At 43.1% G+C, this 19,610-nt stretch overlaps 1 protein-coding gene across 4 annotated transcripts in view; it reads right to left on the bottom strand.

Annotated features, from left to right (window-relative positions):
• Positions 1 to 19,610, bottom strand: part of LOC134203386 (dedicator of cytokinesis protein 3) — a 266,225-nt gene that overhangs the window by 36,731 nt on the left and 209,884 nt on the right. For all 4 annotated transcript variants that reach the window (XM_062678260.1, XM_062678267.1, XM_062678274.1 and 1 more), the window contains one exon: positions 413 to 533. In XM_062678260.1, the coding sequence (XP_062534244.1) occupies positions 413 to 533 (121 nt within the window). The remainder of the gene's footprint in view (positions 1 to 412; positions 534 to 19,610) is intronic.

Raw genomic sequence — 19,610 nt, 5'->3', positions numbered from 1 at the left:
AATATTCGGTGGCGTGGTAAATTTGCATACAGCTGCACGCCGACGCGGCGACGGCATAAGAAAATCACAGATCTAACCGGAAGTCGGCCATCTTAAATTTCAAAATGGCGTCAAACACCAATTTCCGGCTTCCGCCCATCGATCCCGTTCCGGCACTACCCATTTTCTAAGTTTTTATTAATCAAATAGACTGATAAACTTTTCACTTATCAATCAATTTTAAAGTCTTTTTTAATGAAAATTTTTCGATGGTATTTTTTTACACGGATTTTCAAATTAAGGCGGTTTTTTACACGTTCTTTGCGAGGTAGGTATCCCCATCGTAAAAAGAAACCTGGGTGTATGGCAAACATGCGAAATGATTCACTAGCTATTTGAAGTAATAATCCTAAACGTGTACATATATACTTACGGAAGTATCGTTGGCATTTTCGGCACTGTTGACGTGCACCTGGTGTAGCGAGACGATTCCGATTTTGTGCGGATCGACCGCAAGCGTTCCTAATCGGGGCACTAAATCTAGGCCTAGCTTTCTGCGGGGCGGGCGGCGACGACACGTTCGGTCCAACCGGGGAGGGTAACATGAAATGGAGAAGAAATGCACATAAAAGGAGAATGTTAATGGAGTTGACATTAAACGGTGTGGAGTCTGGGCGGGTGGATGGTGGCGTGGTTGACGATCGGCAGTGGTCGCTCTGCTCGCTTGCATATATTAACCACAGTTTGTACATATCGCGGTGTAGTGTGGCGTATATGACGGTATGGAGTTGTCGCCGTCGTCGTCATTGCCAATGCAAATGCATAAAAAAGCAATAAATTATCAATTCTTCGATGCGCGATGTGGGAGGAAGGGGCGGTGTAGGTGCTGGGTCAGGCTGGAATGCAATATGCGATACGACCGACCAGGTCCAACCTGTTGCTATCGTTGGATGGATGGATGCTGTGCAATATGTACTGCATGCAGCACAGGCAGCCATCGATCCTATATGGTCGTCGCGGTAGCCAATATGACTCAGCGCGCATAGCAACATGGCTAAAAATGTAGACCCAAGGTGGGTCTCTCATTTAGGCTTGTTTAAGATACAGTGTGCGATAATATACTGAGCTGAAAACGCGGGCGTAATAAGGATTGTAGAAGGAAATAGTTTGAATGGATTTAATCCTCACTTTTCTTTTCTATCGTTTAATTTCGCAGTTCAACATTGGTGGTTCGTGTCAAATTGAAGTAGAAACATTTTCTTCTTTCTATATAATAAAAATGAGTTGAGATTCTCTTCCTGACGATTTAACTCGCGAACGGGTTGACCGATTTGCAAGATTTTTTCCTTAATCGATTCGTTTTGGGAACCGTATGGTTTGTATATACAAAAAGTTGGTGAATATAACGGAGAAATGTAAAAAAATCATTAGAATACTATTTTGGGTCAGCTGTTGAGGAAAACAAAACAAACGCACGGAAATTGATCTAGAGTGCGGTGCTGCAATTGACATTGTTCATTGTGACATTTTCAACACCCGGGCAAAGCTGGGTTTGTTTCGCTAGTATTTCGCTAATATTTTCAGAAATCTGCCTCTAATTTTTAGTAAATATATGCCATGTTGGCTTCACCAAAGACTAATTAAGACGTTCATGTCCCATACAACAGTCCGATTTTTTGCGCTCATGAAGTACTGGAACAAAAAGTTGCATAACCATTTGTGAAATAACCTTGCTTTGTAGTAAAAACTGAGCAACTAATACTACCTCATTGTTGCTAAGGCTACTTCTAGACCAACATTTGAAAAGGGCGTAACAGCCAAAATTTATTCCTTCTGATTCTTCGTCCACATATAAAGCTTTATATGTAGATGAAGAATCTGAAGGAATAAATTTTGGCTGTTACGCCCTTTTCAAATGTTGGTCTAGTCTTGTTGATGGTTGTTTGGTAAATCATAACATTTACGCAACATTCAAAAAGAAAACAGAATTCATTCTAAAACTAACTTTTATCTTTCAGGGCTGATGACCAGGATACTAAAGAGATATTCATAATATCAATGTAATATCAGACGCACTTTATAGCACTTTGCATTTTGTGTTATTCATATAAGAATTCCCACCGTAAAGTTTTGTGGAATCGTCAAATTTTCGTCCAAAACTGCCAGCGACGACTCCGCGAATTTAATAATTCGTTCTGATTGACGCACACATCTGGGAGCCCAGAGAGACCACGCTAATGGTACTTAATCCCTGTAGTTTTTCCTGATTCTAGTTCCACATCAATGAGTTTTATGTCTAATACCACCGAAGACCAATGAATTTTACGAAGAGGGCATGAAAAGGGAATGCAATTATTACCATAATTTATTCTAGTAAGCTTTTTAAATTTTTAAAACATTGAATTGTAAACTGACTTGTCTACAGCTGTAATGGTTATTTTTTCTTTGCTTCGAATGATTTGATAGCTTGAAAACGAAAGACCGCGCTTTGTCTATAGGTCTAATAAAAATCCAACTTTCTTTTTCATGCACCACTTAATAATCCATAACATTTTCCAGTAACGAAATTGGAATCATAATTTTGAGAGAAAACATACTTGTGTTTTCCAATCAGCACTTTGAGATATTCTGAAAATTATTTTTACTTCTAACTAATTTGCCTTTTTAAGTTAAAACATAATAGGTATTATGTTAACGATGTTAAGTATAATGCAGAATACAATCTATAATTCTCGGCCAGAAATAGGTTGTTTGCTGCTAAAGAAGCTTTTATATACAGTGTCTCATTCTCATAGCTTGCATATTCCTGCTTCTTCGGGCGACTCCTAATTGATCATGCATGATTTTCTAGAAAAAAAATCATAATTCGATTAGGTATTCCTGGTTTTTCTTTCATATTTACGTTTCAAAACAATCTTGAAGGCATCATTACAAACATTGACTCGTAACCATAGGCTACTGCAATAGAAGGTGGATAAAAATGTAGGTGATCAGAATAAAAAATCTTAACTTCAAACTTGGGTACCGAGGGACCAAATGCAGTACTAGAAGTGGTCCCTCGAACGAGCTCCACAGTTCCGTCTTAATTAGTCTTTGTTTATACTCTTCATTATGCCACCTAATGAATGATCCCATATCAAAAAGTTAATAACATTCATAAGTTAATGAAAAGTATAAGTTTCCGAATGTATGTGACTAATGCGAAGTTTTTTCTTAAACATGTCATTAAGCGCCTGCTTTGGCAAAAAAGTATTAGAAATATTAATAATAAACAATTTGGGTCTCACAACCAGTTCGTCATCGGTCAGGAAGACAGAGAGCCAGAGGAGTTCCGAGGAAAAAGGAGGAGCCAAACCTGATACACCCATCACCCAAGAAACGAATCTGACAATTATTGTATAAAATCATGGCATATACAATTCGGTAAGCTTTTTAAACAGATATTGTATTAAAATAATACAAATTTGTATAATTTCAATACAACAATTGTATTAAAATCTTCCAAATCTGTATATGCCAAATTATTATACAATTTTGGTAAGGTTATTATGCAGAACTGTATTAAAATCTGCCATCCGCTGGTTGGGTGAGGCCCTACTCTACGATAAAAATGTATTTCTCTTATAATAGCGTAGTTTGAACAATGCAGTGTCCATTAAACACAAATAAAATAAAAAGCTTAGAACTAATATCTTCAATATTTAAAACTATGAAAATGATAATAAAACGCTAGAAGATATGAAACAAGAATAGCGCAACTTATAGAGATGTTACAAACTGTTTACTTACAAACTGCTGATCACAAGACGAATCGATTAGTTAAGAAATCATGCAAATCGATCCATCTGTTCGTGGATTATATTTCCTCAAAGAAAATGTAAACTCATACCTATTTATATATAGAGAAGTAGAAGAAGAAAAAGATAGAAGTAGAAGAGAAGAAGATCGATAGGATTGAATTATTTCATTGCGTTCGTTTCTTAAAGAATTTTTATTTACCTTTTTTTTTTTTTTGGTGTACATTCCCAAGGAAAATTCTTCATATTTTAACAGAAGTTGTTTTTAATTTCCATAAAAAATTCTTCGGCATTTGCACGGTTTTTTTTTTCATTTCAATGACCGGAAAATTCCGCAATTTCCACTAAAATAATTCTACGTAAAATTTTTGAATTTTTAACTCCAAACAGTTTCAACTTAAAATGTTTGTGAATTGTGTGCCAATTTCTTAGGATATCTACGGAGGTGTCTGCAAGCTGAATTCCATTTGGCGGAAAATATTTATTAGGTCTAAAACGATTTGACCGAAACCCACATATAGCCGAATGGGGCATACGCCTGAACTGGTAATTTTGCCGAAATAGCCGTTTGCCTGAATAAGTCGTTTAACCGATATGGTCGTTTGGTCAAACAGGTCATGTGGCCGAAAATGCCGTTTGGCCGAAATGGTTGTTTGGCAGAACGGACCATTTGACTGGAAATGTCATGTGACCTAAAGGGTCACATTACGGGTGAAAATGTTACCTGCTGAACGTACAATATGGCTAAAAGTTACGACCCGTTGCATCTTCGGCCAAAGGACCCTTTCTGCCAAATTACTTGTTAGGCCAAACGAGTTTGTCGGTCAAAGAACCAATTCGGCTTGAAACATTTTTGCTAGTAAGCAGGGTTTGCAGAAATCGCTCGAAAAATGTAACGAACAACGATAAAAGAAAGGCAAAAAGGAATCAAAACAAGCCATGAAACAAATTCATCAAACTTGTATACAAGTGGGAAAAAACAGAATCGGATAGACAGCCCACACTGAGAAGTGATGACTCTCGCTTTGTTCTCGCTCACTGCACAGCTTGTAGAACAAGTTGAAATGCATCATCAGAACCAGTGCTCCTCGCGCATGGAGCTTTTAAAAGGAAATTCATCATGAGGTATAGCCTCCCGAATCAGTGCTTTATTCCGACGCCTTGCGATATGCTACGTATCGTACATGTATACAGAGATGATGAACGAGACACTTTTTCATGGATTCAATCCCTGGTAGTAAGTCTATTTCAGCCTAGTGGCCCTTTCTGCCAAACAACAATTTCGGCCAAACGCCATTTCCGGCCAAATGACCTATTTGCCAAAACAACTTTTTCGGCCGAATGACTAGTTTTCCATTCGGAGTGCATGTTTTCGAGAAGTATCGTACTGCATACTTCTCGAAAACATGCACTCCAAATGGACAACTACTAACTAGGTCGGGTCGCGCGGTCATCCGAAATAATTTGTTCTGCTTTGTGCGGGAAGGATTATTCGTGCGATTTATCGTATCAGCCTCGGTCGTTCCGCGAAAAGTTGATACCCGCGAAGGGAAGGATCTAATTCGTGCGATTGGTGTCATCTTTCGTCCGCGTCGTGTAGAAACGGTACGTCCGCGCCGGGAAGGAGTCCGTTTACGATATACGTGCCGTTTCCGACTTTCGATTCCGTGTTCGTTTTGTAGTGGTAGTGTAGTGCAGTGGTGAGACAGTCCAGTGGTTCCCAAACAAGATGGCAACGAAATTGGAGAAAATGCTGGCTGAGTGTATGGTGAAACACAAAGCAATTTTCATAACGCGTGCAAAGGTGGAGAATTTCGTGACAAAGTTTGATGCAGCGAAGGATACATGCCAAATTCACGTACGTATGGAGACCTTGGATGGGATATACAAAAAATTCCTCGAAGTTTAATCTGATATCGCATGCTACGACAAACCGGAAACACTGGACATTCATCTCGGTGAACGAGCAGATTTTGAGACCCGATACTGCAAAGCGAAGGGATTTCTACTGTTGAAGCGGTGAGCTGAGCAAAAACAAACGCTGATGAACAGCACAATGCACCCTGACCATCAAATCCATGCAGCTTTCCACCTCCGATTACCCAAGATCGATCTCCCTGAATTCAAGGGTGACTTTTCTCGTTGGCTATCTTTTGGAAATACGTTCACTTCCATGGTGCATTCTAATGCGAACATCCCAACGGTTGATAAGCTGCAATATTTGTTGCAATCGCTCGAGGGAGAAGCTCGAAAGCCTCGAAAGCTACGGGACAACTTGGGACGCGTTGCTGAAGCGATATGATAATAAGCGGTTCCTGAAGCGTCAACCCCTCCGCGCTCTTTATGATCTACCTGTTCTCAAGCGTGAATCTCCCCAGGAATTACACAACCTTGTGGACGACTACCAGCGTCATGTCAAGTCCCTAGGAAAGCTGAATGAGCCAATTCAGTATTGGGACACACTTCTAATCAGCCTCCTATCCTACAAGCTAGATCCTATAACGCTACGCACTTGGGAAGAGTCAACCAGCAGCGAAGACAATGTTTCCTATGAGAGGATGGTAGACTTTCTCTATCAACGGGCTCGAATGCTGAAATCCGTCGTAACAGATCTGCAGCAACGTTCGCAGCAACCGATATCGGCCAAGGTGGCCGGTTCAATACTTTTCCCGAAGAAGCCATTCAAGAGAAGTATTTCCTTCTCCTATGTCCAATATTCGCGGAGATGTCGGTCGCTCAGAGACGCGAACTGGTTTCCCAGAAGCACATATGCTGGAATTGCTTCAGATCTGGACACATACCAAGGAGTTGCACATCGAAGTTTACGTGTCAGACCTGCCATGACAAGCACGATTCTCTGTTGCACCAAGAAGCACTTCTCAAGGTATCGTCCACCCAAGCATCGAGACATCCCAACAAAACCCCCAAGTGAGTCTGTCGGTCCAGTCTAGCCGCGGCACAGTGCTGCTAGAAACGGTTGATCTTTTGGTCCTCGACCAGAATGGTAAAAAGCATTCCGCCCGAGCACTACTAGACTCGGCATCCATGTGCAATTTCATGACGAAAAAGCTTGCCAACTTTCTTAATCTTCGTCGCAAGACAGTCGACATCGCTGTAACTGGTATCGGAGAATCAACGAAGCAGATCAAGTTCAAACTGACTGCTACCATCCAGTCCAAGTTCACTCCGTTCAGTACAGCACTCGATTGTCTAACCCTGAAGAAACCCACGATTAATCTGCCAACCATCCCAGTGGACATATCTCAGTGGAAGCTCCTTGAAGTGTCGTTGGCAGATCCCAAATTCCACATCCCTGCAGGCATCGACATGATTGTCGGTGGCGAAGCTTACCATGAGCTACACACAGGTGGTAAAGTTCCTCTTGGTGAAGGTCTTCCAACGTTGATCGAGACAGTATTCGGGTGGACCGTTTCTGGGAAAATTTCCATCCAATCCGCAACCGTTCCGCGTGTTTGTCACCTCACCACTGTAGATCGAAACCTAGAACAAGCGCTACAACGGTTCTGGGAGCTGGCCATCGATTCCAATCCAGTGCTATCCACAGAAGAAACTTATTGTGAAGAATTTTATTTCGCTATCATCACTCGCGATTCGTCCGGTCGTTATTTCGTTCGCTTTTCACTCACCCGTGATCCTCTCGTCACCCTCTTTACATCCCGCCTAATTGCCGAGCGTCGTTTCTTAAACCTGGAGAAGAGACTTGAGCGTGATCCACCCACCAAGGATGCATACTGCAGCTTCATGGATGAGTACGAGCGCCTTGCACATATGCGGAGATTCGACAATCCAGCAGACACTATTCCGCACTGTTATCTTCCGCATCACTCAGTGTTTAAAGCTTCGAGTACATCCACCAAGGTCCGTGTTGTATTCGACACTTCGTTAAGACCACGTCTGGTTTTTCGGTGAACGACATGCGTACGACATACGTACGGTTTCACATCTGCCATTTCTGGCAACTCCCACCCTACACGAAGTTGCCAAAGATGAGAAAGAGAAGTACCCGGCCGCCGTCGAGGCTGTAAAACAGGATTTCTACGTGTCCGGCGCAGATGACCTCCCATCCGCAATCTTCGTACGCAAGCAAGTTTCCGCTATGCTCTCAGTGGCAGGGTTCCTGCTGAAGAAATAGGCATCCAACGTCCCTGAAGTTTTGGCCGATGTTCCTGAAGAAGACCAAGCTATTGCACTATTTCACAACCTGCGGGACGAACAATCCGTTTCCGGTCTCGGACTAGTTTGGGAGCCAGAGTCCGACTTGTTACGCTTCAAGGTGCAGCTTTCGTTACCAGCAGCTGTTTTTACCAAGAGGAAGATTATGTCTTACATTGCTGTGATATTCGATCCAGCAGGGTTTAGTGGACCAGTCATCGTCGCATCCAAGCTTTTTATGCAGCGTCTAAGGGCCTTGCACACAGACGAAGGACATTCCTACGAGTGGGATCGTCCACTAACCCCCACATCTCCAAGCTGAGTGGAAATCCTACCATAGTACGCTCGAAATGCTGTCAAACAACTGGATTCCAATGTGTGTGTTCCTGGCCAACGCTGTGTCTATCCAACTACATTTTTTCTCCGATGCCGGAAAAGGCCTACGGTACGTGTTGCTACGTCTGTTGCGAGTCTTTCAACGGAATACAAGCGCGACTACTGACGTCAAAGTCTAAAGTTGCCCCGCTATCAAAGCTTCAAACCATCGCCCGCCTCGAGCTGTGTGGGGCGGTCCTGTCAATCAAACTCTACAAGACGGTGCAAAGTTTCATCAAAAAGCCAGTCGAAGTGTTTTTCCACGTCGATGCTTTGAACGTCCTTCATTGGCTGCAATCCTGCCCAACCCACTGGAAAACATTTGTGGCAAACAGGGTATCCACAATCCAAGCATCTACCGATGTGAATTCCTGCAGACACGTTCCCGGAGTCTGCAATCCAGCTGATGTCCTTTCGAGAAGTCTCAGCCCCACCGAGCTTGCAAACTGTTCGTTTTGGTGGAATGGTCCGATATGGCTAACGCTTCCGCCTTCTAATTGGCCGCAAATCGACATCCTATCCGTCGATCCCTACAGTTTACCCGAAGCAAGAAGCAAGGTCGCCGTGGTTATGATCACCACTGCCGATCCCAAGTTCACCGAAGAGCTGTTCAGCCGTTTCTCCAACTATTCGAAGTTACGCCGTGCTGTCGCCTATTGGCGAAGATATTTCCGTGCTTTGCAAGCCATTTCCAAGAAGAAGAAGCCGCAGCCGTTCGAGTTCCTCACTACTGAAGATTTGCGTGATGCAGATGTCGCTCTATGCCGTCTTGCGCAACAAGACATATTCCCTAATGAAACCGCAGATCTTGCCTCGAAAGAACGTGTATCACCGTCGTCACCACTCAAGTGGCTAAAACCAGTCCTCCACCATGATGGACTCATCCGAGTTGGGGGACGCCTCAGTAATGCTTCGATACCCATTGAAGTGAAACACCCGATAGCCCTGCTAGCCAAACATCCTTTTTCCATTCTTCTGGCTGGAGAATTCCACCGAAATCTGCTGCACGCTGGCCCGCAGCTTATGCTAGCCACAATCCACCAAAAAAATTGGATTATCGGTAGCCGGAATCTAGTTCGTCAAACTTATCACAAATGTCACCAATGTTTCCGTAATAAGCCGATCTTGTTTAAGCAGAGCATCGCCGATTTGCCAACCTCTCGTGTAACAGTAACTAGGCCATTCGCCGTGTGTGGTGTAGACTATTGTGGACCAGTCTATATTAAGTCACCTGTACGCAACCGAGCTCCGACGAAAGTATACATTGCTATTTTTGTATGTTTCTCAACGCGACTCGTCCATATCGAACTTGTGTCCGACCTCTCGACGCAAGCTTTCTTATCAGCACTCCGCCGTCTGGTCGCACGCCGTGGAAGAGATGTCGCGGAACTGCGTTCAACGGTGCAGCGAATGACCTTCACAATGTATACCAGATGCTGAAGTCCGACCATGCCGGTCGCAAGCAGATTCTGCAGTTCGGCGCAGAGAGTGAAATTTCTTGGCATTTTATCCCACCACGTGCTCCGCACTTCGGCGGTCTGTGGGAAGCAGCCGTCAAATCCGCCAAGCATCACCTACTGCGTGAAATTGGTAATACGAACATCAGCTACGAGGACACGGGCACTCTTCTAGCCCAAATCGAAATGTGCCTGCAGGCCCCTCATACCAATTCCAAACGATCCGTCCGACCTGGAAGCCCTCACTCCGGGACACTTCCTGATAGGAACAAGCCGTCGCCGAGTGCGATCTGGCCGAAGTTCCCGACAATCGCAGTTGCTAGATTAGCAGTCCTCCCAGTTCCAGACAAGCCGGAGAATTAGCAGTTTGTCCGTCTACAAGAAGAGATCCTGGTAGAGCACGCCGAAATTTGCTCGATGGCATTGAACATATGAACGATATTGAAATTAAAAATATTACGTCTGTTTGTCTGTGGTAACAATATATATTATTTTTGCTAGAAAGTGTGTCTGCATTTATGGAAAGCATATTCTTATTTTTATGAGTACGGTTAATATCAGATACGATATAAAATTTACTCCAAACAGGTATTTGTCATTACAAATGTGAAAGCTTCATATCAACAAACATCCTGTCAGAGCACCAACTAATTATCTTTTTGACCGCACAAAGCAAAACGAAATAATTCAGATCTCGAGATTGTTTTATATTTTCAAAACAATGACGCGGATCTCGAAATTGTTCTGCATATCCAATTCGCGCACTAATTAATTATCATTTCGACGGATCAAAGCAGAACACAATAACACGGATCTCTGACTGTTCTGCATTCTGCAGTCTTAAAACACGTTCGATCGTGCACTAACTAATTAAATTTTCAACCGCGGATTTCGCACTAATTAATTACCTTTCCGACCAAACAAAGCAGAGCACAATAATTCGATTGTGCACCAACTAATTATCTTTTTGACCGCACAAAGCAGAACAAAATAACGCGGATCTCGATAACGTACTGCACATCCAAATCGCGTACTAATTATTTATCTTTTCCATCAAACAAAGCAGAACAAAATAACTCAGATCTCGAGATTGTTTTACATTCTCAAAACAATGACGCGGTTCTCGAAATCGTTCTGCACATCCAAATCGCGCACTAATTAATTATCTCTTTGATGGTACAAGGCAGAACACAATAACGCGGATCTATGACTGTTCTGCATCTGATCTGCATTATTAAAACACGTTAGATCGCCAACTGATTAATTATCTTTTTATCGCGCATCAAATAATTTTCTTTTCGACCGAACAAAGCAGATCAAATTAATGTTAATATCGAGATTGTTCTGCATTCTCAAAACACGTTTGATCGCGCACTAATTAACTTTTCGAGTACAGGAAGCAGAACAAAATAACGCGGACCTAGGTTGGAACTTTTTAAAACGAATTCGACATAAGTCGTTGTGCACACCCAGCCCAGAACGTGGATACTGGCCCTGTTATCAGCATTTAGAAGCTACCTCCGTTGGTGAAGTTTCTCCTACTGTCGTATCTATTCTTCCCCCATTCCACCACCACTTGTTCTCCGCACACCGTTTGCTACCAAAAAGTCCGTGGATTGAGGACAAAAACAAGCACTCTACTCAATTCACTGCTGTCCTGTAATTTTGATGTCATCGTATTCACAGAAACATGGCTTTATTCCGACATCTCGAACTCCGAACTGTCAAGCAACTGTTGCAACCTCAGCAGTCGAATTCAGCTGCACGGAACGTATATAATTTCGCACGATGTGACTTTGATGCTATCAACGCTAAATTAGCTGCATTGGACTGGACGTGTTTGTCAAACCTCGAAACGGTGGACGATGCTGTTGCTGTTTTTATGACAATGTTTACCAAGTAATTCGTGACAATGTCCCGCTGAAAACCCGAAGAATGTCTACAAAATGCCAACAACCATATGGTGGAACCCGCAGCTGCGCAAACTACGGAACCGTCTACGCAAGGCACGTAAACGTTATTTCCGTTTCAGGACAACTGAGAATAAGTATGTTGTTCAATTTGCGGAAGCAGAGTATAACAGCGTACATGAAGTCCGATTCCATGAGTACATTGAACAAATGCAACGGAACTTTCAAAGGGAATCCTTTATCGTTATGCACTTTAGTGAATGCTCGTAAAAGATCAGCTGGTATTCCGAATAGCGTCGTCTATGGCAATCATAATTCTTCCGCCGATAACACTTCTATGAATCTCTTTTCTGAGTTCTTTCACAGTATGTTTGTGTCAGATTACCATTCACCACCAGAACCGTATTTAGATGAATTACGAAGCTTCAACATCCATCTACTGCAGCTAAATCTCAGTTTGACACGGTTTTTAGCGCTCTTAATTCAGTTAACGTTTCGAAGAAACCTGGTCCGGATCAAATTCATCCGAAGTTCATAAAGAACTGTGCAGCATCGATGGCTGTCCCTGCCCGGACAATATTCAACTGATTACTCGCAGATGCCGTGTTCCCTGATGCCTGGAAGCTCGCATCAATTACACCGATCTTTAAATCCGGCAGCATACATAGCGTGGAAAATAATCGACTTATTTCGATCCTGAACAGTTTCGCCAAAGTACTCGAAAGACAGTTGCATGATAAGCTTAACCCCGCCGTTTAATCCATTATATCAGAATTCCAGCATGGATTCATCCAAAAACGCTCGACGATCTCTAATTTGAGCTTCAACTGTAGTGTTATTGGATGCATCCATAAGCGGCAACAAGTAGCTGCTGTTTACATAGACTTTTTAGAAGGGAAAAGATATAGTTCCACACATTCTTGTTATTTTGAAACTTAACAGTCTTAGTCTACCGTCGTGAATCGTCAACTAGATTAATTCGTGCTTGACTTCAAGAAAAGCCCTCATTAAAATTCGTGACGCCACTTCCGATGAATTCGAGATTTCGTCAAGCGTTCCACGATCACGCACTTGAGTTGAAATAATTCTCGAGTAAGCAAAAAGAAGAATACGTCGTTTCCCTATTACTATCCGATATATGGATCACGTTCCCCAGATTAACTCCGCCAGTGATTATAAAAGTTTGTGGAAAATCGCCTTTTTTAGAATAATTTTTGTATAAATTCTTTATTCTGCCAGTGATTATAAAAAAAAGTAAAAAAATCTTTTTTAGGACAATTTTGGCGTAAATACTTAAGTATATTCAAGCTTTGAAGAAGCAGTTTGAGTACACACAGTTTCAATCGAGAGTAGAATAATAGTCACTTTTAAAAGTAGGACTATATGAGATGGTCAACGTTCAAACTCGATATAATCGGCAAAGACCTAGGCGACGAATAAAGGATCACGATTGGAAGCTTGGAACATGGAACTGCAAATCGCTAGGTTTCGCAGGTTGCGACAGGATGATCTACGATGAATTACATCCCCGTTACTTCGACGTCGTGGGCCGTGGCCCTGCAGGAGATTTGCTGGACAGGACAGAAAGTGTGGAAAAGCGGGCATCGAGCGGCTACCTTCTACCAAAGCTGTGGCACCACCGGCGTCAGGCCATTTGGCCGAACGGGTCGTTTGGCCGAATAGGTAAACAATTTTACCTCAGTTTACGAGTGGTCCTTCTTCCTACTTGCTTCTTCTTTCTTTCTTTCGTTCTTCTTCCTTTCCTCCTTATTCCTTATTCCTTCTTTCTTCTTTTTCCATCCTCTATCTTCTTTCTTCTTCATTCCTTCTTTTTCCTTCTTCCTCCTTTCTTCTTCCTTCTTTTTTCTTCCTTCTTCCTTCTTTCTTCTTTCTTTTTCCTTCTTCCTTCTTTCTTCTTTTCTCCTCCTTCTTATTCCTTATTCCTTTTTCCTTCTTTCCTTTTCCTTCTTTCTTCTTCCTTCTTCCTTCTTCCTTCTTCCTTTGTTTTTCTTCTTTCTTCCTTTCTCCCTCTTCCTTCCTCCTTCGTTTTTCTTCCTTCATCGTTCTTCTTTCTTCCATTTTCGTTCTTCCTTCTTCTTTATCCCTTCTTCCTACTTCCTTCTTCCTACTTCCTTCTTCTTTCTCCCTTCTTCCTTTTTCCATTTTCGTTCTTCCTTCTTCCTTCTTCCTTCTCCCTTCTTCCTTCTTCCTTCTTCCTTTTTCTTCCTCCTTCTTCCTTCTACCTCCTTCTTCCTTCTTCCTTCTTCCGTTTTCCTTCTCCTGCTTTCTTCTTCTTTCTTCCGTCTTCCTTCTACCCTTTTCCTTCTACCCGCTTCCTTCTTCCTTCTCTCTTTTTCCATCTTCTTTCTTCCCTCTTCCTTCTTCCTTCTTCCTTTTTCCTTCTCCCTTGTTCCTTCTTCCTTCTTCTTTCTTCTTTCTTCCTTCTTCCTTCTTCCTTCTTGCTTCCCACTACTCTCTTCGGAAGGAAACGTATTTCAACTATTCGTCCAAGTGGCGTTCGGCCAAATGACCCTTTCGGCCAAATGACTTTCGGCCTAATGACATTCGGCCAAACGACCCTAAACCGGCACCACCAACGAGCTGGGAACCGGATTCATGGTGCTGGGTAAGATGCGGCATCGTGTGATTGGGTGGCAGCCAATAAACGCAAGGATGTGCAAGCTGAGGATTAAATGCCGTTTCTTCAACTATAGCATTATCAACGTGCATTTCGCACACAATGTGAGACCCGACGACGAGAAAGAAGCGTTCTATGCACAGCTGGAGCAGACATACGATGGATGCCCGCTGCGGGACGTCAAAATCGTCATCGGTGACATGAACGCACAGTAGGAAGATTGAACGAGGCACGATATACACGGGCGCAGAACAGACAAAACTCGATTTTCCGGAGGAAAACGCGCCAGCAGGAACCGCGCAGGTACCGCGCTAATAACAAACGAAAGTTCTATGAGAAGTGCACGTAAGGGCCACGTGCCACATCCTGATATGTGTTAGGACATAAACGAGAATCATCTAACGAACGAGCGTGAGGTGTTTCAAAGGTAGCGGCAGCACTACGAAGACCACCTGAATGGTGATGTGGCAGACGAAGATGGCGGTATGGTGATGGATCTGGGAGAACGCACGCAGGACATAATTTTACCGGCTCCGGATCTCCAGGAAATCCAGGAGGAGATAAACCGGCTGAAGAACAACAAAGCCCTGGGGTTGACTACCAGGAGAGATATTTAAACACGGTGGTGAGATACTGGCTAGAGCGCTGCACTAGGTGATTACCAAGGTTTGGGAGGATGAGGTTCTGCCGCAGGAGTGGATGGAAGGTGTCGTGTGTCCCATCTACAAAAAGGGCGATAAGCTGGATTGTAGCAACTACCGCGCAATCACATTGCTGAACGCCGCCTACAAGGTACTCTCCCAAATTTTATGCCGTCGACTAGCACCAATTGCAAGAAAGTTCGTGGGGCAGTACCAGGCGGGTTTTATGGGCGAACGCTCCACCACGGACCAGGTGTTCGCCATTCGCCAAGTACTGCAGAAATGCCGCGAATACAACGTGCCCACACATCATCTATTCATCTACTTCAAAGCCGCATATGATACAATTGATCGGAACCAGCTATGGCAGCTAATGCACGAATACGGATTTCGGATAAACTTACACTGTTGATTAAAGCGACGATGGATCAGGTGATGTGCGTAGTTCGAGTTTCAGGGGCATTCTCGAGTCCCTTCAAAACCCGCAGAGGGTTACGGCAAGGTGATGGTCTTTCGTGTCTGCTGTTCAACATCGCTTTGGAAGGAGTAATACGAAGAGCAGGGATTAACACTAGTGGTACAATTTTCAATAAGTCCGTCCAGCTATTTGGCCTCGCCGAAAACATAGATGTCATGGCACGTAACTCTGAGAACATGGAGGAAGCCTACATCAGACTAAAGAGGGAAGCTAAGCGGATCGGACTAGTCATCAACACGTCGAAGACGAAGTACATGATAGGAAGAGGTTCACGAAAAGAAAATGTGTGCCACCCACCGCGAGTTTGCATCCGTGGTGACGAAATCGAGGTGATACAAGAATTTGTGTACTTGGGCTCACTGGTGACTGCCGAAAATGATACCAGCAGATAAATTCGGAGACGCATAGTGGCTGGAAATCGTACGTACTTTGGACTCTGCAAGACGCTCCGATCGAATAGAGTTCGCCGCCGTACCTAACTGACAATCTACGAAACGCACATTAGACCGATAGTCCTCTACGGACACGAGACCTGGACGATGCTCGAGAAGGACCAACGCGCACTTGGAGTTTTCGAAAGAAAAGTACTGCGTACCATCTATGATGAGGTGCATATGGCGGACGGTATGTGGAGGAGGCGAGTGAACCACAAGTTGCATCAGCTGTTGGGAGAACCATCCATCGTTCACACCGCGAGAATCGTAAGATTGCGGTGGGCCAGGCACGTAGCCAGAATGTCGGACGGGCACAACAAGCCGAGGTGCGCAGCGGGCAAGATGGATCGATCAGGTGGAAGATGACGTGCGGACCCTCCGTAGACTGCGTGGTTGGCGACGTGAAGCCATGGACCGAACCGAATGGAGAAGACTCTCATATACCGCAAAGGCCACTTCGGCCTTAGTCTGAATAAATAAATAAATAATAACGTTCAAACGAAAGTCGCGCCCAGAATCATCAGCTTGTTTCTTTTGGAAACAACCTTTAAAGTGATATGCTCTCGACGTGTATTCGGGCTGCACTAGAACTTGCAAGGCTGCATCGTCGGCATCCGTGAATCCGATACTCTTGATCTATACATCGACGGCTTAAAAAGCAGCCAGAAGCTTTCCTTTAGTGCTCCGTGTTCGTTCAATGAGGATTAAGGATAATGTCATCCGCCTACTGAAGAATGTCGACTTTAGTCGGCGGAACTCAAGAAATTTGTGTACCCCTGTGGAACTCCTATTTTCAGTTCATATTTGAAAAGAAAAAGAACTTGCGCTTTGAGAGGAGATTTTGACTTGTAGACGCTGATCAAGTCGATTCCAGTTGTGAAGCTGGCCAGTTAATGTTTGACAACCCACTTCAGTCCAACTAATTACACATGCAGCTGATAAACAAAATTGGTCAGGAAGAATCTGGTTCAAACTCGTGAGGCAGTGTAGAAAAGCACAATGGCTGGAAACAATGCCAAATTCTTTTAAGCAATTCAAAAAGTGTTAGCTTCACGGACAAGGTTAGGCGCAGGGACAGAAAAAGTCACTTCAACTACACTCAAATAGTTGACATCCAACACATACACACGTCCTTTACAAATTTGAATGTGCGAATAAGAAGAACAGCATGTGCCTGAACAACAGCAAGCGTCGACTCTCGGTGTCAGCATTGTTGTGTGCGGTGACGGGAAAAGGCCGTTTGGCCGAATACCGTTCGGTCGAATGCCATTTGGCCGAATGCCACTAGGCCGAAAGTTGTTTGGCCGAATATACCATTTGGCCGAACAGACCATTTGGCCGAACAGACTATTTGGCCGTAAGGATCATTTAAGAAGTGGGAAAAGTAGTGAAATAGGACATTTGGCCGAACGTCCCACGTCTCACTCCTCATTTCTTACACTTCTCACTATAAAAAACGAGAAGCGCAAACCCACTTTACACTACTCACTATTCACAATGAGAAGTGAGAACTTAGGAGTGAGGAGTGAGACGATGTGTGAAGTGGGTAGTAAGACGTCTTACTATTAACTTCACGCTTCTCACTTTTTACAGTGAGAAGTAAGAAATAAAGAATGAGAATTGAGACGACTCACTTCTCACTCCTAATTTCTCACTTTTCAAATGACCTATTCGGCTAAATGACTTTCGGCCAGATGGGTTTTGGTCTGATGATTTGTTTGGGCTAGTAGAATTCGGCCAGATGGCTTTCGGTCGAATGGGTTTCGGCCCAACGAGCCTTCCCCGCGGTGTCAAAATGGATCTTCAAGCATGGTACATTGATATTCAATTTGATAACTCAAAATATGAATATCATTCAATACTACAGAGCATGGATTTATCATTTTGAAGATTTCTTAAGACATGCATTTCTCGCTTAACTTTTCAAAAAGTCCTAAGTAACGATTTTTCATGAATTAATGTTAATAGCGCAATCAACAGAACAACATGAAAGCTATTGGTTGCAATATTCAAATTAATTTATGAAAAAAATGTTTTTTTTTATGTCTTTATTAAGAAGACTTTCAGCTCGAGGCTGGTTCGTCTCCATGAAAAAAAATGTTACTTAGGTCCTTTTGAAAAGTTAAGCAAGATTTGTTCAGTATATAATGTGAAATAATCATTTCTTATTGGTGCAAATCAACCACAATTCAAAATATTCCTTTCAGCCCCGGTAGATATTCATTTTTTACGTTTGATTATCAATCGGCTATTGAGGATCATGCCGCAAATTTGGAATGGAAGTTTGACAGTATGCTGCGAGAAATTCGTGCATGCCAAAACAAACACGAGTCAATGACGAAGCTGCCTACCGAGTGTAGATGCAAGTGAAAGTAGAACGAAGATTTCTGTCCTTGATTAGGCGTGGAAGCACATCGAATATTAAATATGTCAATTGAAACAAAAATGCGAGTACCATACATTCTGGAGCGATGTACGTACACGCACGTGCGTCACTGTGTTAACTACAATTTACACACAGAGTTTTAGCGTGAATTTAAATTTTCTATTTTGAAAAACAATTTAAAAAAAATTGTCTGGACTCTATGACAGTTAGTTCACTGTGTGACAGCTCCGCCCATGGTGAACCAAGTTGAAAAATACAAACCCAAATGATCCAAAAAGTTAACCCCAAAAATATCAATTAAGCATTCCGACTACCGCACTGATCATCGCTCTACTAACACACAGAAACGGACGAAAAAGCTACATTCATTCCATTGGAGGGCTCCTTCACATCATTAGATGTGTATCCAACACATCTCGAGTACCCTCTAGTGCAAACAAATAGGCAAATGATTTGATGAGTGTAAACAGAATGTGTAAAGATCTTCACTATCGCACCTCGAGCGGGACCGGCTGGAAGAAGGCTACTCGTCTGCCTGGCAACCACAAGTAGGTACCCACAACACTCAATCAACCGAGTCAAGTTTTCTCCAGCTTGATACTTGTTTTATCGATCTCGTCGAGAGCTTCGAGAGACCACAAAATAAACATGTCGTCGGATGGATGTGAATGATACCAGCACTTTAGCCAACGACCACAGCTCGGTGCAGACGAGATCACTGGAGTGTGTGGGTCCAGAGGTCCGGACAAGGTGAGGGGCCACAATATAACCGTCAATACAACTTACCTACACCGAGGCAGTAGGAAGATGAGGGAGATATTGGGGCAGAGGGCTCTTCACTGTTGCCCGCGCTGCAATCGGAGTAAAAGAGGAGAATGGGATAACTACTTTCAGGTTTCTCACACCGTCATCGCACGGTGGCGGATTTTAGAAAAATAGCAGAAAATATCTTATAAATTATCCGAATGTGCAAAAATTGTCACGAATTTGAATTTTTGGATGAATAGAGTTCAGTTGATCGACAATAAAAAACCCTGATTAATCCACCTAGCGGTAATGGTGCCTTTCTCGTGCATTATAAAAATAGTATTTTGGCCATTACTCTTGAGCTCATAGTCCGATCTGCCCAATTTTCAATAGGAAGCAATGGTAGAGTATCTTGCGTCGAATGCAATTTGTTGCGAGTAAATCGACTAAGGATATGTGCCTGAAAAATGAGTGACATTTTTTACTCAATTTTTCTATAAAAAAGTGATATTTTGGCCATAGCTTCCGAGCCCATAGTCCGATCTGACCAATTTTCAATAGGAAACAATGGCAGAGTGTCCTGCGTCGAATGCAA

This window comes from Armigeres subalbatus, chromosome 1 (genome assembly GCF_024139115.2).
Source record: "Armigeres subalbatus isolate Guangzhou_Male chromosome 1, GZ_Asu_2, whole genome shotgun sequence".
NCBI classification, from domain to species: Eukaryota; Metazoa; Arthropoda; class Insecta; order Diptera; family Culicidae; genus Armigeres; species Armigeres subalbatus.
Note: the sequence above shows the minus strand (reverse complement) of the source record. Positions and strands in the feature narration are given on the sequence as shown.